The sequence below is a fragment of the Dermacentor variabilis genome, chromosome 11, assembly GCF_050947875.1.
Source record: "Dermacentor variabilis isolate Ectoservices chromosome 11, ASM5094787v1, whole genome shotgun sequence".
Taxonomy (NCBI): domain Eukaryota; kingdom Metazoa; phylum Arthropoda; class Arachnida; order Ixodida; family Ixodidae; genus Dermacentor; species Dermacentor variabilis.
In genome coordinates, this window is record NC_134578.1 from 102,881,047 (window position 1) to 102,901,463 (window position 20,417).

At 48.3% G+C, this 20,417-nt stretch overlaps 1 protein-coding gene across 1 annotated transcript in view; it reads right to left on the reverse strand.

Annotated features, from left to right (window-relative positions):
• Nucleotides 1–19,053, reverse strand: part of LOC142563963 (synaptotagmin-5-like) — a 49,113-nt gene extending 30,060 nt beyond the window's left edge. The window contains exons 1-2 of the mRNA XM_075674718.1: nucleotides 18,924–19,053; nucleotides 8,366–8,687 (exon numbers count right to left, since the gene is read on the reverse strand). Coding sequence (XP_075530833.1) covers nucleotides 8,366–8,687; nucleotides 18,924–18,983 — 382 coding nt within the window. The 5' untranslated portion in view covers nucleotides 18,984–19,053. The remainder of the gene's footprint in view (nucleotides 1–8,365; nucleotides 8,688–18,923) is intronic.
• Nucleotides 19,054–20,417: the final 1,364 nt, after the last annotated feature.

The following is a 20,417-nucleotide window of genomic DNA, read 5'->3' on the forward strand; positions in this document are numbered from 1 at the left end:
GGCAACTTGAGCCACTGGGTCAGCGTAAATAGACACACAGATAGGTAGGCTCAAAATGCCTAACATAAACAAAGCATGCTAATCGCATTAATACTCAACAAGCGGTACCCGCCGTGGTTGCTCATCGGCTATGGTGTTAGGCTGCCGAGCACGAGGTCGCGGGATCGAATCCCGGCCACGGCGACCGCATTTCGATGGGGGCGAAATGCGAAAACATCCGTGTACTTAGATTTAGGTGCACGTTAAAGAACCCCAGGTGGTCAAAATTTCCGGAGTCCCCCACTACGGCGCGCCTCATAATCAGAAAGTGGTTTTAGCACGTAAAACCCCATCATTTTTTTTAGCTCGACAAGCGGTTAGACCCGATAAATATAAGTTGCCAGAAATGTAACGTCTTACAGCGCAGCTGTTATTGCGGCTATGCTGATGCGGTGGAAAATGTCCGCTTCAAATGTAGACGACAATTCTGTAAAAGAACAGCAAAATCTGGGCCAATAAAATTAGGAGAGGCGGCCGCAAATGTCAAGCATGACGCGCGACGAAAGTTTGAGCTGTGTCCTATTCTAGGGCGTGCAGTGAGACATCAGCAAAATTAAAAATTAAATTTCAGAGTTTTAGTGCCAACACCACCATTTTATTACAAGAAACGCCTTAGTGGGTGACTCCGGACTTATTATTTTAACGTGCACCTAAGTCTAAGTAGACGAACGCTTTCGCATTAATGCATTTAATCCCATCGTAATGCGGCTGCGGTGAGCAGGATCGAACCCGCAACATCGAACTCAGCGTTGCAACGTCATAGCCACTGGACTACCGGTGAGGGCAAGATGCACACTTTTCTTTGCTTCAGAAAGATCTGAACTATCTTGAGGAATCTGAGGAGCAACACGCAAGAGAAATTAAAACATCGGTGGTGCACAGTAGAAGGTGCCTTAACATCGCAGCCTCTGGGGAGCTTCTTTAGTATGTGGATGAAATTTTAGTATAATAACAGCGAACAATTAGCTTACCTCTGCAAATTCCTTTACCTCAATCTTGGGCCACTACACTTAGCAGAAACCATTGAAACCGTTTAATTAAACCAACAAAAACACTTAAACCATATTAAAGTTCGTTAAGTGTTCATTCGGAAGAGCTGCTTGAAAGCTGTAGTGCATTCATCGCTGTAGCCGCTGGTGCTACCGATTGGGATCGGCACTGCAAGCCGAGGTGGAGAAGGGGCCTGCTAGAAACTTCCACAAGTACCAGAAACGCCTCTCCGCACGGAAAGTGCTTCTAAGTTGTAAATATCTCTATGCGCACTGTGCCAGCACTGTATTCGTCACGTCGTAAAACTTTCACTGGAGCAGTTTCTTGCACCCACGTAGCAAGGTTTAAAGATGCCGCAGTGTCGCCCGAAAGGCGAAGAACCGATTGTGATAGCAAATTATTGTACAGCTATACTAAGTAAGGATAGTAGCTTTATCAGCCGTATAAACTTGCAAACATTTGCTTACGAACTAAATTAACGAACATGGTCTGACACACGCGCAGGCAAACATAAAGACATCTCACTCGACGACCGCGGAAACTCTCTGTCAAGACGCTGGCGTCAGGAAGAGCGCCAGCAGCAGCGAGCGAATTGACCTTCGTGCTGCCCCTCGCTTCTTCTCGACCTAAGCGGCGAGAACACAGCGCACACGAAGCTATAAGCACTTGGCGCACCTAGACTCTGTACCCACTGCAGATTACTTTACAGCCCGTATGGCCGCGCTCAGCCGTGCCATTCGCAACCGCCACCGGAGTAGAACGGCCCCTGGTGCCCTGCGCGCGAAGGAAGACGGCGCGCTTTCTCCCCGCCTGCCTCCTTTGTGCGTGCGAGATCTAGCCATCATCCTCGGCTCACCCTCTCAAGCTTTCACTCGCACCCACCGCATACGGCGTGCGGTCACGATGTTATCGCACTTTCAATTTGTACGGAAGACACGACGAGGGCGGAAATAAGCCTGGAGTGTCGATACGAGTGCTATCGCAATATATGGACACTCCAGGCGCATTTTTGCCGTTGCCGTCGCCGTGATGTATCGTATAAATTACAAGGGCGATAACACCGTCGCCGCGGGTCGTGTGCTATATGTGCGAGTAAAAGCACGCGAGGGAAGCCAACGGTCGCGGCTTACTCCGGCGCGCGCGAAGGAAGAACGTGGAGCGAAAACGCGCCGTCTTGCGTCGCGCGATAGGCTGTGGGGAAATGGGAGGGGGTGCGGCTTTGTGCTCCGGCAGCAACTGCGCATTTCGCGACCGGGCGCAAGGGCAACTGACGATGGCGGCTCAACCTCGCGCGCCATATATGGAGGAAAGCGGTAGGCGGCGCGGGAGTAAGGGAGGGCGGCTTCGACTCTGCAAGTCCGTACTTTGGACTGCCGCGCGCACCGTTTCTTGAAATGGATCTGCACACGGCTCATACCTTTGTGCGCGTTGTGGTCACGCGGCTCTAGCACTGAAGCGATAGACCGCCATAAGGTCAATTCGCTCGCTGCTGCTGCCGCACTTACTCACACCAGCGTTTTGACAGCGAGTGTCCGCGCTGATCGAGTGCGATGTATTCATGTTTGTTTATGCGCTGATATCATGCTTGTTAGTTTATTTAGTAAGCGAATGTTTCCAAGTGTATACGGCCGATAAAACTACTATCTTTACTTCGTATAGATATCTACTATTTTGCTATCGCAATCGATTAATCGCCTTTCGGGCGAAACTGCGACTTTTTTATATCCCATTCAACCATAAGTACCGTCAACAGCAAACGCTTACGGGACGTAGGATCTGCCAAGATGCTAAATTCTAGCGAAGCGCGGTCACGCAGCCTCGAATTAAATGTTCCAGCATGTACTAGCCTTCGCCACCTACACAGTGATTCATTAAATTACAAGTGACATGCCTTATCAGTGCGGGAAGCCGCATTTGCAGGGGAAATCGTATCCCATAAGCTTTTGCTGTTGACTGTACGTGCTCTTGTGCAAATGGAATGCGCACGCCATGCGCACTCAGCTAACGTATGTAGTTTTCTCATGTATTTCGGGTGCACGCCAAGAACTCCAGAGGGCCAAAAGAAATTACTGTTCTGTTTGAACACCGCAATTGTGACATATGCTTAAAAGTGACATTTTACAAAAATATATTAGCAATGTTTTATTAACTAGCAACGTCACTCTGTGATTTATCTTGCCAGTAATGTCTGCCTTTGCATGTAATGCAGCTGATGTACTTGTTGTTGTTGTTGTTGTTGTTGTTGTTGTTGTTGTTGTTGTTGTTGTTGTTGTTGTTGTTGTTGGCGGTGGTGGTGTTTATCATAAACACGATTACACAAATACCCGCGCGCAGTTTTCTGCGGAAACGATGGGAAAGCTACGAGGCGCGGAGCTTCTGCACATGTGTTACCGCGCCATGTGGTCCGGCAGCGCTTTTGGTTTCTCGGAACAGACGCCAGAGAGAATCGACGCACTTTCCACGTGCGACGGTTTTGCGACAGCCGCAATATAAGTCAACTTTAACGCTCAGTGGTGTATTTTGCCTTGCGGTGGCGGTGGTGGTGTCAGTGCGTAGCAACAGGAGGGCGTAGTCTGGCGATCAAGGCCGTCCATTGCTGCGCCCAAGCGTCTCTTACAATTACACTGCGGTGTTTCACCAAATGTCCTTCAAGACAGACTCTCTTAAGATAAAGCTTTAGCTCTGGGGCTCGTATCTAAATACATGGGAAAGGAGAAATCGCTTTTCTCAGCAACGACTGAACCAAATTTGACGCGGTCTGTTCCATTTAAAAGAAACGAAACACTTAAAATGAAGGGACTGTTTGTAGCAAATTTTCGATTTATGCTGTCAATATTTAAAAATTCTTCAAAATTGCAAATTTTCATCAAAGGAAACCATGAAGTTTTGAACTCAGGAATTCAGCAACAAAAAACGATATCACAATTCTGTAAATTGCGCCTCATAGTACATCTAAAGCGGAGAAAAACTGCTATAGTATACAAGGCTCTTAAATGTACCGTTTCTATATGAGCAGAACTTCTAACTTGATTTTTTTTACTTTCTTTTACTTGTTTTTAACTTGATTACATTATAGCATTAACGAGACGGTGGCAGGTCTTGTTGTGAAACTTAATAAGAGGTACAAAATGAAGATTGTACAGGTCTACGCCCCTACGTCCAGTCATGATGACCAGGAAGTCGAAAGCTTCTATGAAGACGTGGAATCGGCGATGGGCAGACTGAAAACTAAATGCACTATACTAATGGGCGACTTTAATGCCAAGGTAGGCAAGAAGCAGGCTGGAGACAAGGCAGTGGGGGAATATGGCATAGGCACTAGGAATAGCAGGGGAGAGTTATTAGTAGAGTTTGCGGAACAGAATAATATGAGGATAATGAATACCTTCTTCCGCAAGCGGGATAGCCGAAAGTGGACGTGGAGGAGCCCGAACGGCGAGACTAGAAATGAAATAGACTTCATACTCTGCGCTAACCCTGGCATCATACAAGATGTGGACGTGCTCGGCAAGGTGCGCTGCAGTGACCACAAGATGGTAAGAACTCGAATTAGCCTAGACCTGAGGAGGGAACGGAAGAAACTGGTACATAAGAAGCCGATCAATGAGTTAGCGGTAAGAGGGAAAATAGAGGAATTCCAGATCAAGCTACAGAACAGGTATTCAGCTTTAACTCAGGAAGAAGACCTTAGTGTTGAAGCAATGAACGACAATCTTGTGGGCATCATTAAGGAGTGTGCAATGGAAGTCGGTGGTAACTCCGTTAGGCAGGATACCAGCAAACTATCGCAGGAGACGAAAGATCTGATCAAGAAACGCCAATGTATGAAAGCATCTAACCCTACAGCTAGAATAGAACTGGCAGAACTTTCGAAGTTAATCAACAAGCGTAAGACAGCTGACATAAGGAAGTATAATATGGATAGAATTGAACATGCTCTCAGGAACGAAGGAAGCCTAAAAACAGTGAAAAAGAAACTAGGAATTGGCAAGAATCAGATGTATGCGTTAAGAGACAAAGCCGGCAATATCATTACTAATATGGATGAGATAGTTCAAGTGGCTGAGGAGTTCTATAGAGATTTATACAGTACCAGTGTCACCCACAACGATAATGGAAGAGAGAATAGTCTAGAGGAATTCGAAATCCCGAAGGTAACGCCGGAAGAAGTAAAGGAAGCCTTAGGAGATATGCAAAAGGGTAAGGCAGCTGGGGAGGATCAGGTAACAGCAGATTTGTTGAAGGATGGTGGACAGATTGTTCTAGAGAAACTGGCCACCCTGTATACACAATGCCTCATGACCTCGAGCGTACCGGAATCTTGGAAGAACGCTAACATAATCCTAATCCATAAGATAGGGGGCGCCAAAGACTTGAAATATTATAGACCGACCAGCTTACTGTCCGTTGCCTACAAAGTATTTACTAAGGTAATTGCAAATAGAATGAGGAACACCTTAGACTTCTGTCAACCAAAGGACCAGGCAGGATTCCGTAAAGGCTACTCAACAATAGACCATATTCACACTATCAATCAAGTGATAGAGAAATGTGCAGAATATAACCAACCCTTATATATAGCTTTCATTGATTACGAGAAAGCGTTTGATTCAGTCGAAACCTCAGCAGTCATGGAGGCATTACGGAATCAGGGTGTAGATGAGCCATATGTAAAAATACTGGAAGATATCTATAGCGGCTCCACAGCCACCGTAGTCCTCCATAAAGCAAGCAACAAAATCCCAATAAAGAAAGGCGTCAGGCAGGGAGATACGATATCTCCAATGCTATTCACAGCGTGTTTACAGGAGGTATTCAGAGACCTGGATTGGGAAGAATTGGGGATAAAAGTTAATGGAGAATACCTTAGTAACTTGCGATTCGCTGATGATATTGCCTTGCTTAGTAACTCAGGGGACCAATTGCAATGCATGCTCACTGACCTGGAGAGGCAAAGCAGAAGAGTGGGTCTAAAAATTAATCTGCAGAAAACTAAAGTAATGCTTAACAGTCTCGGGAGAGAACAGCAATTTAAAATAGGCAGCAAGGCACTGGAAGTCGTAAGGGAATACATCTACTTAGGGCAGGTAGTGACGGCGGATCCGGATCATGAGACGGAAATAATCAGAAGAATAAGAATGGGCTGGGTTGCGTTTGGTAGGCATTCCCAAATCATGAACAGCAGGTTGCCATTATCCCTCAAGAGAAAAGTATATAATAGCTGTGTCTTACCAGTACTCACGTACGGGGCAGAAACCTGGAGGCTTACGAAAAGGGTTCTACTCAAATTGAGGACGACGCAACGAGCTATGGAAAGAAGAATGATAGGTGTAACGTTAAGGGATAAGAAAAGAGCAGATTGGGTGAGGGAACAAACGCGAGTTAATGACATCTTAGTTGAAATCAAGAAAAAGAAATGGGCATGGGCAGGACATGTAATGAGGAGGGAAGATAACCGATGGTCATTAAGGGTTATGGACTGGATCCCAAGGGAAGGGAAGCGTAGCAGGGGGCTGCAGAAAGTTAGGTGGGCGGATGAGATTAAGAAGTTTGCAGGGACGGCATGGCCACAATTAGTACATGACCGGGGTTGTTGGAGAAGTATGGGAGAGGCCTTTGCCCTGCAGTGGGCGTAACCAGGCTGATGATGATGATGATGATGATGATGATGATTATGATGATGATGATGATTATGATGATGATGATGATGATGACACTTCGGGGCCTTGACTTGAGGAAGACGATAGCGCGTTGCGTATGCAAATTGATATAGGATATAAATTGACATATCAAATTTGTCCGCTTTCAATCTTCTAAAGGATTAAGTTTACAGAACTGCGATATCTGTTCTGGGAGAAGAGCTAAGAATTTGTAAAGTTCGTGCTTTGATTTTTTTGTAGCTTGCCAATTTTTGAAAATTTCTTACAGAGCAATCAGACCCTAAATCAAAACTTCGCTTCCAACAGCCAGTTGAATTCAATTTTCTCTCTCAAATGCAACGTATTTCATTAAATTCTGCCCAGCGGTTATCTCATAAAAGCGCTTCTGCATTTTATATGTATTTAAATAGGCGGCACCGGAGTTGGCCCAAGCTAAAGCTTCTTCTTAAGAATGTAATAAGAAGACGTGAAGCTTCTTTGCGGGCTGTAACTAATCCTTCTAGGAAGACAAGACGTTCAGGCATGTATGCGCAGGTCCCCCAGAAAAGCGTCGCTTTCGTCTTGGTATTTCGTCAACGACCACAGAAAGTGATCAATACCTCATGTCTTGTCGTATACCGTACAGTTCGCAGAACGGATACGCCCCATCTTAAATAACCATGCTGGTGTACGAGCAGATCCTTTCCTTATTCGATATATAACTGAGTCTTCCTCTCAGTGAAATCTCTTGGATACACAGGGCATATGTGGCGGAACCAAAAGTGGCTCAGAGCTGTTTAGAATGCCAGGTTTTTTAACTTCATTACACTTTGAGGCCTTGACTTGAAGAGGGCGATAGCGCATTGCGTATGCAAGAGCATCAGCTTTTTATTGCCAGCAATAGCAATGTGGGAGAGAATCCACTGAAACTTTAGCTGCGAAGGCTTGGTTGCCGAGTTATTTCACGAGGGCTAGTAATGTTTTACGGGAACTTGATGGACGGTTGACCATGATAGAGATGCGGCAACGCAACCTTTGAGTCTGAAAGAAGAACCATATTCTATGGAGGCAAAGTCTTTAGTTTGTGAACAGCAGCCGCTATTGCCACGCCTTCCACAACTGTCTTATTTAACGGTTGTAAATAGGCTGTTTACGCTTTCTCTTCCCCAGCTTAAATTCCCAGGGATGAAAGGGCGGCATTAATTTCAGAAGCGCTCTCGCTTGCGCGCCCTTTGCCTCCGTAGCTTTCCCTCCACTGCCACAGAAATTTGTCCGTGAGTATATATGTCAGCTGCCAACTGCCACCAGTAGGGGCACTACGCCTGCCAGCTTCAGGGAAGAAAATGTGGAGAACAACACAATAAAACGGGCACCTGGGGCGTCGCAAGCTCATCGAGCAACTGTAAACGTCCAGCAAATGACTCCCTAATTAGCATAACATGATACCACACCAGCGAGATTAACGAGTGTTCTACAATCGGGAGTCTGCATGTGTCACCTGAACAGCCGGTCTTCATAAACCGGTGCATCAAAACTAACGGATATTTTCGACTTTCGCTAGCTGACGAAGCGGTTCGTTACAAGGCGATTCATCTGTACAATAACACGTCTCTGGTCGAGGCCCTTGGTTCTGGACCCGTGCCGACTCAGAAACGCATTCTTAACGCATGCGCGCAATCGTGCGCGCGCTCACCCACCGATGGGACTGGCCGGGTCCTGGGCGTGGGGCGCAGGCGAGAGCAGAGGCGACAGGGAGCGCGGCCGTGGCGACGTCGGCTCGGGCAGCGTCTCGGGCGACGGGGTGCGCCGCTCGGCCGATATGGAGAGCCGGTGGACGAGCAGCGGCATGGCGCGGGCGTCCACCGACTTGGCGCGGGCCACCAGCGGCGAGCGCCGTAGCCTGGCCGAGGGCCCGTCCCCGCCGCCGGCGTCGTCCATGTGCACGTCCGGCAGCGAGAGTCGAACGCAGCCACCGCACTCCTCCTCGTCTTCGCCCCGGTCCCGGAAGATGGACAGGTTCTGCGAGCGGTTGGCCACGCGAGGGTTCACACACGTCATCGGGCCCGGCCCGTTTGCACTGGTAGGGACGACAAAGTTGGCACGGTCTGTCCGGTGCAGGGTATGAATGCGTAACCGAGAGGCAGGTTCTAGAGACACGGATTCGTTCAGACAATAGCCGCTGTTATGTAAACTGTTTAAGTGTCAATAGAGCTATTGAAAACGGAGCTTTTACAGAAACGTAGAGACTTGAAGTGAACAATGTTCGAACAAGTGATGTCGCTGTAGCCAACGTTTCGACAACGCGACTTCTCGACAAAGGGACAAAGTTCTTTCATTGTAACGTTGAAATAAAGTCTCTTTCTTCAATGTCAACACAAATGTAGAAAGGGACTTTTGCCAAAAGGGATAATATCCCCTTCGACAAAGGCACTCTTTCCCTTTGTTGCAACATTTATTTCAGCCACATTTTTTTGTTCCTGACATTGTAGCGGACGAACACAAGTTCCTTTATCGAAACATTTACTCCATGCAGGGAAATTCCTTGCCCGAACAAACACTACTAGTAAATATAACGATTTGCGCATGTCGACACGTGTCATCAGTGCAATCCCACGACACATTCGTCTGCGCAATAAATATCGCGCATGGTTGTGACGAAGGCACCGAACTGTAAATCTTTGGTACCTTGTTGCAACAGACAGCTTTCTTTGTGCTTATTTCCCAGGTGATTTCCCAAACTCGCCAAATAATATTTTAGCTAACATCGGGGTCGTCTAAATCCCCTTTCTAAGGTCTGTCCCACGTTTGACGCCAGTGTCGGGACGCGGGTTGTCGGACTAGCCACAGCTCTCAAGGTCGACACCGAGACCACGAGGAGAAACCGAAGTTCTAATGCCTCTCCTGGTAAAACCGGGCAAGCTGCGCTGATCTAAACTCGGATCATAAGCATCAGAAGTTGTCCCGCTCACAAAATGTCACACGCAGCAGTTCCTCTGGCTGGTGCACCGCCAGGCGACCCATGCTTTTCGCAAACATTTCGCATTTCCGGTGTCTGAGGTACACAAGTTAGGAGCGAACTTTTACCTCTTTTATGTGCAGGTACCTTATCCTGCGCCACCCGCCTCATTATGATCACAGCCGGTCTCCTGAGGTCTCCGTTTGCCGGCATAATATTTATTTTAGCATGCTACCTGCTTCCCCGCCAGCGCAGACAATGATTCCCCACGGGCGTAGAAAGCACGGAGAAGGAGTATTCGCGTTGCAGGAACATAGCGCACTTTATGCGAAGCCTGGGTTTCCAAAACGTAGAAGAGCGGCGGCGGTGTGCTTCGCGTCCCTTCCGTGCGGCGGCGCTGCAGTCACCAGCTGTCGAAGTTAATTTGGACGCAAAAGAAAAGAACGCGGGGATACACAAATACGGCAAGAAAGAAACCAGGAGAGAAAATCTGTACGAAAAGACAAAGGCCGGTCCTTGGTTGTTTGAAGCCCGAGCTGATTACCCGAGGACAAAAGCGTACCGGAGAAAACAGGATGAGGCATGTGTCTGCTACAGAAGAAGTTAGGAAACGACTCAGCACGTTGTAAGGAATGTCTCAAAATATTCACCGAGCAAGACCTTGTCCACCTTCCGGAAGCGCTGACATTGTAAGCGGATGAAAACTGCTCAATCGTGGAGGTAAGCAAGAGCCGTTTAGAGTGTTCGTTGAGGAAAAAAAGCTGGAAAGAGATTTATGGAACCGGAGTCGGTGCAGGCATAATTAACTGTACGATATGGAGATGTAGGTTTTCGTGAAGAGAGAAAAGATCAAGGAGAGATCGGCAAAATTATTGACTTCTCTGCCTGTATATAATACTGATTAGCACAAGGAGTCTAGGTGACTATCTATCGTTGCCCCGTTTCGAAGGGGACGCCATTACAAACCACCATCATCAGCCACGACCCTATTAGCTCGTTACGACGCTGGCTACTTATAGGCGGTTTTGGTACGTTAATGCGATGCTCGGCGATCACCGCCGCGCGACTAATCAGGATTCTAAAATGCAACAATCGACTAAATCGTCCAGCGATTAAACAACAGCGAACTTCACTGTGCTACTACAAACTGGCGTAGCCACGCCATCGGGTTTTCGTACAGTTGGATATCCGGACGGCATTCTCAAGCGGAGTGTTGTTTTGAAACCAAACGCCGAGCCTCTTTGTGCGGAGTCGCGCGCTTACGACCTGAGCTAAGCGCCCTTTAAGATGCCCATTCGCACTCGAATATTCAAGTCGAACATCTGAAACCACCTTGCATTGCAAGAAAAATCGAAGCTCCCACACCACAGCGCTGTTCTTAGAGGCTGATAGCTTCATGCACGCAACTAATGAGAACTGCGGTTGTTCTTTTCGCGGTGGGTTCTTGCATAAGGGTGTGGGAGCTGAAATTCTGCAAGGTCAGATCATACGACCATGTGCTATGAAAACGGCGTACAGTTAGCGTGATCGGCAGATCGAATTCCAGGACTTGGTTCCACGCGCTGCTTTCTTCCGGCCGTAGCAGCACGTAAAACTCTGAGGACGCCTAGACACTTCTTAAGAGTTGTGAACGCGAAAGCACTGGTGCCCACTAGAACGCCACTGACCGGTCCTTCGAGCTTTGCGCTGCGAGTATTGCACCATAGCGGTACATGCTGCCCAAGCCAGTAAGCACCAGCATCCTGCGGTGACAACGCCGCATACCACCGACGCGGCGATGCCTTCTGCCTTCACGGTACCCCTGGCGCGCTATCGCACTTCAGATGTACCCTTTCGCCCGCTCCGCCGCTCCACTCCGTCGAGGAGCGCTCGAGCCGAGAGCGAGAGTGAGGATGACGTGGCGCCGCGGCGATGCCCTTTCCCCTCACGCAACACCTGGCACGGCATTGTGAGTTTAGGTGCCGTTTCATTGTTACCGTTGACAGACGCCGGTTTTTTTCTCAATGGGTCATTTGACGCTTTCACATTTAAAGTTTTCGCGCGAAAGGGCGTTGCGCACGTTCCTTCTGACTTGCGTTCTGTGCTCCGCTGGATTCGCCTACTACTTTCTGCCTGGAAGCTGAGGACTTCACTGTTCGCAGAAGTTGCGGCTGCGAGCACAGAGCAACACTGACAGTCACTTAAGTATGATTAAACGATTTGAATGAAATAGCATTGACTTCTCTAATTAATTGGGGACGCACAAGATACGTAACGTCATACATTACCACGTGTCCTTCAGAACTGTTCCACAAACCGCCTTAATGCTGCTTCATCCACCTTCCTCTACCTTGTGCCAATGTTAATCCCCTGTAATCTACCTTTCTCTAATTTGCACTAAAGTTAATCCACCTTAATCCATCCTTGCTCTAATCTGTACCAACCTTAATCTAGTTTGATCCACCTTGCTCTAGTTTCTACCAACTTTAAGCCAATTTAATTCCCCTTCATTCACTTCACCATAATTCACTTTACCTTAAGTCACCTTACGCTAACTTGCTCTAACATACTCTAATTCACCTTTATTCACTCTATTCGCATTAATCGCCCATAATTGCTGCTATTTAACGTTCTTAAACCGTTTACTATCTGCTGTATTACTGCCGTATACCGGAATTACTGCTGTATTACCGGAATCTTGGAAAAACGCTAACATAATCATATTCGATAAGAAGGGAAACGCCAAAGACTTGAAAAATTATAGACCGATCAGCTTACTGTCCGTTGCCTACAAGGTATTTACTAAGGTAATTTGTAAATAGAATCAGGAACACCTTAGACTTCCGTCAACCAAAGGACTAGGCAGAATTCCGTAAAGGTTACTCAACAATAGACCGTATTCACACTATCAATCAGGTAATAGAAAAATGTGCGGAATATAACCGACCCTTATATATAGCTTTCATTGATTACGAGAAAGCGTTTGATTCAGTCGAAACCTCAGCAGTCATGGAGCCATTGCAGAATCGGGGTGTAGACGAGCCGTATGCAAACATACTGAAAGATATCTATAGCGGCTCCACAGCCACCGTAGTCCTCCATAAAGAAAGCAACAAATTCTCAATAAAGAAAGGCGTCAGGCGGGGAAATACGATCTCTCCAATGCTATTCACAGCGTGTTTACAGGTGGTATTCAGAGACCTGGATTGGTAAGAATTGGGGATAAGAGTTAATGGAGAATACCTTAGTAACTTGCGATTCGCTGATGATGTTGCCTTAATTAGTAACTCAGGGGACCAACTGCAATGCATGCTCACTGACCTGGAGAGGCAAAGCCGAAGCGTGGGTCTAAAAATTAACCTGCAGAAAATTAATGTTCAACAGTCTCAGAAGAGAACAGCAGTTTACGATAGCTAGTGAGGCACTGGAACTGGTAAGGGAATACATCTACTTAGGACAGGTCGTGACTGCGGATCCGGACCATGAGAATGAAATAATCAGAAGAATAAGAATGGGCTGGGGTGCGTTTGGCAGGCATTCTCAGATCATGAACAGCAGTTTGCCATTATCCCTCAAGAGAAAAGTTTATAACAGCTGTGTCTTACCAGTACTCACGTACGGGGCAGAAACCTGGAGGCTTACGAAAAGGGTTCTACTTAAGTTAAGGACGACGCAACGAGATATGGAAAGAAGAATGATAGGTGTAACGTTAAGGGATAAGAAAAGAGCAGATTGGGTGAGGGAACAAACGCGAGTTAATGATATCTTAGTTGAAATCAAGAAAAAGAAATGGGCATGGGCAGGACACGTAATGAGGAGGGAAGACAATCGATGGTCATTAAGAGTTACGGAATGGATTCCAAGGGAAGGGAAGCGTAACAGAGGGCGGCAGAAAGTTAGGTGGGCAGATGAGATTAAGAAGTTTGCAGGGACAACCTGGCCACAATTAGTACATGACCGGGGTAGTTGGAGAAGTATGGGAGAGGCCTTTGCCCTGCAGTGGGCGTAACCAGGCTGATGATGATGATGATGTATTACTGCCGACGTAATAAAGGACGCTGATGACGGCGCACCGATTTTCGGTACCACTCGTTGCGGGCAACACCGCCGGCTTTTCTGCCTCGTGAGACATACAATGTTTTTTTTTTAATTAATAACACGAGCAGCGCTAGAAGCGTGCGGCTAAGCCAGCTAGCTAGCGTGGCGTCTCAATGCAGGAGCCGAACAAACGCCGACGTGACGAAGAAACACCAAAGGAACGCGCGGACAACGATCGCACGAGCGATTCAACAGCACGCTGGGCGTGCCAAAGCAGCGACAGCTTGGGCACGCATCGTACTGAACGCGCCATGTCCGACTCTGGCGTCGGCGCACGCTGCTGCGAATGATGATAGTGATCTAAATAAAGGAAGGACGCTTGATTCTGCAACCCGTGAGGGAGCACGGCGAAGCGTCGTCAGGGGAGAGGGAGTGGGAAGTGAAAGCGCAGTAGCCACGCGGCACCGACGTCTTAAGCGCTCTTCCGTTTTCCCCGCTCGGCAAAATCTGCTTCAGTGAACATTGATGAGCTGTCTCAAGTTTTCAGAGGAAATGACAAACGGTTATAATAAATGCTCCAGCTGCGCGCGCGCATTCTACCGAATCAAAGTGCTCCGTCTCTGTTCTTTTTTTTTTTCTGCACAAATTGAAGCACAATTTTCGTAAACCTCGCGTTGTCCTCTCAAAGGCTTTTGTTTTCTTTCATGTTCTGAAAAAGAAAAGTTTCATTTCCTGAAAAAGAAAATCTTCAGCAAAATGAGTAGCGCGACGACCGACATGGCACTTTATTCCTTCTTTTTTTTTTTGTCAATGTGCAAAAAGTGTTCAGTAGTTGCAAAAACTCTTAAAACGCTTAGAAATTTCGAATTGTGTTATCGTGAAGCGACAGTGCCTTCGCAGAAGCAAAAAACACATCACTTTCATGGGCTGAACGGACATTAAAACCTTTTTTTTTTTCGTAAAGAACCTTTTATTGCAATTGAGCACACATTTAAACAAAGGTGACGTCATGAGAAATAACACAACTTTTTTTTTTTTCTTTCAGGATCGGGTTGGGTGTACAAGTCGCAGTTAACGACACTCGGCAACAAGCAGCAGCACTCTGTCCACATCGTCGTCTGTGTCCTGCCACTGTTCAGCGACCGGACATTTTTTACTTTATTCGCTCATTTCGTTGCGTACCAACTGTAAACAAACAAACCCCAGGTTGTTGGCGGCGTTGCCACGGATCTTTCGCTTCACCTATAGCAGCAACCAGACAGGGGGAGAACACGCCGGAACAACGACGAAAACAGCAGCTATTACGTGTGGCTACAGTATGTGCTGTTATTTATTTATTATTCCTATTTATTGTTATTGTTATTTATTGTTAGTATTTTCACGTCGTCATAACATAACGTAAGTTATGCCGCTCCGTCACCACGGTGGTGGATGACCCTTTACGGCAAATCTACAGATGACGCTAGGCAAATTTTGGTACAATCCTATTTATGTATTCATTTATTGTTCTGTCCTCTCTCTTTATACGTGCATTCATTGATTTCTTCGGCTGTGTTTATGTGATCCCATATTGCTTCTGTGATGTATATCTTCATGTACCGAGTTATCCAGTATTTTCTGTCGTCCATTTTCTTTAACAGATATAAAGGTTTAATGATACAAACTGCAGAAAGGTCTGCCTGAGGTACATTCCTCTAGCCAGCTACTCTGTGTTGGGGGAAGGGGAAGAAAAAGGCGCATAATGGCTGACGAAGATGAGGAAAGATGTAAAGCACGTCGTAAGTAATTTGGACTACGTAAAGCCTACAGTCGAGGCAAATGCTTTATTTTTATTTTTTTTTAAATCACGTAAGGCTGTATGACCTTAAAAGTCGATTTAACGTCTGGCAAAAGGCCTAAAATAACGTCTCCGACAGCGGCGGGCTGCCGAGGCACGTAAGGACATACCTCAAGTTTTGACGCTTTTCCGCGTACCGAGGGCAGTCACACAACACGTGACCTACACTATCTTTCACATTGCACAGTTTTAAATCTTACGGCTAGGGCAATGGGTCGGAGCCCGCCCGTTTGTTCTAAAGAGAAAAGCTACACATCATCATCATTATCCCCTTATGCTAAGTCGCAAAACTTAGACACCGCTTGCAACTCGCGCATGCGCAGGGGCGACGACTCTGTATGTATGAGGCCTCTGTCTTAAAGCTGTCGTAAGGCAAAGCTGTGCACTCAGTATCCAAGCGCGACGAAACTGGGTAAAGATCCTATAAAGGCACGTTCGAAGCGTCAAAAACGTAGGTAAAACGGTGAGTGCGTTAAATAACTAAATGGAAGGAGGTTTGGCGGGATCCTGGGTCCGGTAAAGCGCGAAAAGCGACACGTTCCCTGGAATCCAACTTTAAGGTTATAACAAATGTAACATCGAAAAAAAATTTCTCAAAGCGTCCGGCAGTCCAACTGCATTCCATAAAGCACTGTGTTTTAGTCAAGCCTTGCGTGTCTCACAGATATATGCACTTCGTGGAGGGAGGATCGAGTAACTGGTGTTCAATTGTGGCTTTGTTCATTACGCTTTATCTTTCTGAATTTCTAAGCAAACATATTGTTTCCAAGCGCATGAACGCGAATAAGATTGCGCATGCATTTCATCGCGGATCCTTCAATTGATAGGTGGTGTCTAATGTATGGCGACTGTGACGTGTTTTCGGGTTCCCGCAATCGGGTCCGGCACATGCAGCCTGCAAAAAGAATAGCCTTCGAGACTGGTTTCTGTTACCCCGGGAAAGCAGTCGCTGGGGCGCGGACGTGGAAACCACCGAAACAGCGCAATATTTTGTCGAAAATGGTCAAATCGCAAAGTCGTAAAGCCGTTTGAAACCAGAAGGATGACGTTTAGTGACAAATACTTGTTTCATACCCATCAACGTCACACGACGGATAAACTACCACACCTTCCGCTCCCGCTGACGCTGAAGGCAGCGTTCCCCCTCGTGTAATTTTCTGTGGCAGGTTCTATGCTTCGCGGAAGCAGCACAAATAGGTTAAGTGAGTTGGCACAACAAGGCCCGTGTTCGCAGAACGCCTCTTGCGCAAGCACAATCCGTGATTGATCGTCACCGTGGCGATTGTCTGACCAGCACACCAATGACTATTGAGAATATCGGTCTCTGGAGTGCCGGCCAATAGTTTGTAAGAGAAATTCTGCAGATACTTGTCATCGCTATGTCTCCTACAGGTAGCCTGTAACACAAGTTGCGTGGCGAGAAATATAAAAATACGCGTAATAAGCACCGCATTTGACAAAATGGCGGTTCTATAGTACAAGTAGTGATCCTAGAAAAACAATCCACAAGCAGGTGCTCGGAAGACTTTATCGAACACTCAGGTGCCAAGTGATGACACAGAAGAGCGATCATGGCGCGAACTCGTCGTATAAACATGCCCGTCGGATCTAAGAAGCCACAGCATCCAGCGGACCGCAGCGGCATCGTACTTAATCGGCGAGCTCTAACGCCAAAGAACGTTATTTGGGTGCCTGATGACCAAGTTCTAAGCATGCGACAATTACTGTAGTGCTCGAGGTGTGCCGTATCCTGCGCATATGGCAGATGTCGAACTAGCAAGAAACCAAGGGCTCCGGATTATTGCGAAGTACCAGCCTCGATCTAGTTACACTGTTTTTACTTGCACGCTTGCACTCTCCACGCTTTCCTTCCTACGCGTAATTCGCCTTTAATACAGAATAGGCTGCGGAAAAGTTCTTTGGACTCGTGCACCTGCCTCCGATGTTCTGCCACGCCGCGTTGGCTTGCCAAACCACCAGAACGTCGGGCACCCATTGTTTGAGAGCTTCTGCGAGCGCGGAAAAACTTAACAGTGACGCGAACCGCCGTCCCAGCCGAAACACCTTCCCGCGGTTCGGGTCACTGCGAGCTTTCCCGCGCTTGCAGAAGCTCTCAAACAACGAAGCTCTCAAAAAACCGCCTCGCCGGCCTCAGCGAAGCAAGGCGCGCTGCCACGCACAGCGCTACTCCGCGGCTAACCGAAGAACAAGGTCAGGTCACGTGGCGCGAGTCACAAACATCCATCCGCAAAAGCAAGGCGCGCAACGAAGGCAGTGTAGCCGAGGCCCTTCGTTGCGGACTTCAGCGCAAAGCTCGTTTTCTCCAGACAAATGAAAAACGCGCAACGGAGCGTCGCTGACCGCCAACATACGACAGCTCGCGTGTCGCGCCAGATACTTATGTCGTCGAATCTCTCGATGGGTCGCTCTTTTTCTTCTTTTTGTTTTCTCGGCCAGCAGAGGTTTTTCTTCCTTTCGTGGCCCTGCAGCGAAGCGTTGCACGTAACCTGCGAATCCTGCATTTCCGCCGATGTCGGCCTGTTGCGCCTGCTTTCAACAAGTGCCTCCGCGGTTAACTTGCGCACGCACACCCGGGCTTCTTCGACGCGACCCGTCGTTACGCCGAGTCTTTCGCTCCGCTTCGACGCGATACGTAGCCGAGAGGGCAACGCACGCTCGAGGCGGCAACGCACCGCAGTTCACTGTCGCTGCCCTTCCTCGCCCACCGGACCTCCGCACGTCGGCCGCAGGTTTCGCAACGCCCGGCAGGTACCCGCGGTACACGCAGAAGACGCGCCCAGCTGCTGAATGCAGAAGCGGCGGGCCCACAAATCGCAGCCATGCCAACATGCGCGATCCAGACGCTACAGCTTTCTTGCGCCGAATTGCGCAACCAGCCCCGCATTGTGGTTCGCTCCCGACGCCTTGCACCAAGAGCCACGACGCATCGAGCCGAAGTCGACCACCTGTCACCTTCCTTCCACTTTCCCCGCAGCCGACGCAACGCCCTCGCGACTTCGGGGAGCGCGAGGTGCGAGGGCTCCTGGGACGAGCGATCCAGATAAGCGAGCGAAAAAAAAAAAAAAGGTGTGCGTGCGTGTGTACACGCACGTTCGTCACCGATTTGCCGGGTCACTGAAAACAAATGGCAGAACGCCCGCCTTGCAATCGAACTCGATGCGAACGGCATAACGCGTTGCTCTTTTCACCCGCGCATTGTCTCGACGCGCAATAGCAAGCACCCAGAGCGCGTTTACGCGTTTCTTAAGAAGCTCGCGAGGTCCGCAGCTAAAGGATGCAGTGACTGTGAGATGCAATCTGCGCGTCCTGTCGGACGTCGCGGCGCGAAACCAGCAGCCGTGCGTCGCCGGTTGCAGGCGTGCACCTGGCGCAACGCTTCCGAGAGGTGGCACAGCCGCGAAGGGAGCAACCGCGACAGCCTCACCTTGAAGGCGAGCCGCTTCCAGTGGCCGTCGCTACCCCAGCTTCTGGAGCGCGCCGCCATTGCGCGTCTAGGCGACGACCCACGACGACGACGACAGGCACGGCGAACCGCGGCGTCACTGGAGGACGCGGTGGGCAGTGCGCATGCGCCGATCGACCGGCTGCTGCTGCTTCTGGCGGCAGCTGCGCCGCCGGTGGAAGACGAGCCGCCCTCCTCCTTACCCGCCACCCTTTTCTATCACAACGCGAGGGTGCTCTCTCCGCGCTGACACCTTTTCCCGATTCCCTTTCGATAGCCTTTTCTTTCCTTTCTCGATTTTCTCTTCGTGTTAATTTTTTCTCTCTCTTTTCTTTCGTATTGACTGTTGCCCAAATGAGGATTGAAGGGAAAGAGTGGCTGCGGGGTGACGGCCCACTTTTCTTTATTTTCGCGTGGTAGGTTCATCAATTTCCCTCTATTTAATATGGCGCTCCCATAGCGTACTTAAGTATCCTCCTAACTCCGGAGACAAGGTGACGTCGTGATGTCGATTTAGGCGGTGGAGGCGTGGGGGGGGGGGGGGGGGAGGGGCACTTGCAAAGCTGTGAACACCTGTACGGTTCCTTTCCTCCCTTTTCGATTCATGTATTCTCTCCCATCGCTCCTGTTTTTGCGTGTGTTAACCTTTTTTCCTACTTCCCCCTCTCTTCTTTTTTTTTTCTTCTCTATATTATCACTCACTAAGCTGTCAGCTCATGTCATAGAATCAGGGTGTTCCTATTCCCGGATAGCGCTTGCGTAACACCTGGTCTCATTTTCAAACTACGAAAATTCTCCTCCATTAGCTTTTAATTATGCGCTTCCGCCGTTCCGCTCTCCTCACTAGTGACGCCGAGGCAGAGCGCGGTGAATGCCGGCGCAGTGAAAAAGGGCCTCTTTCAGGCTGAAGAGCGGACAGAACGCACGCGCGAGCAAGAAACTTCCTGCGGGTGATGAGTGAAATTGTTTTTTAAGAAAACGCTGAAGCTTAAATGACGCCATAATGGAGGCTAATAATCTCCACCCGAATACGTCTCTAGCCCTGCCGTGTCAGTTTGACGAACGCCTTTATTGGTCCGTTTAGTTATTTGTTTTCACAATTTACGACAGTATATTGAAGCTATGCGCTGCTTTGACACACACACTACCTTTTTTTTTCCTGTGACGTGGACGCAGCCCGAAATGACGGCTCAATGCCGCGCAGACGCCGCCCTTTGTATAGATCTGAAGATCACCGGTAGTTTTCTTTTACGTTTCCTTCTCTTTCATTATTGAAGGGAAAAAAAAACAACCAAAGTTCAATTTCGAAAAAACGGGGGACTGGACGACGTCGCCTTTCTGACCTTTTCGGATGCAGCTTCACCGTTTCGGCGAAAGCTGTTAGTGGAGTATTCCTACGTACGCGTTACTGTTTTACAGTTACCGATATCTTTTTCCTCCAACTACTAGTGCGCGGTAGAGCTCGAGCTGTCGGAA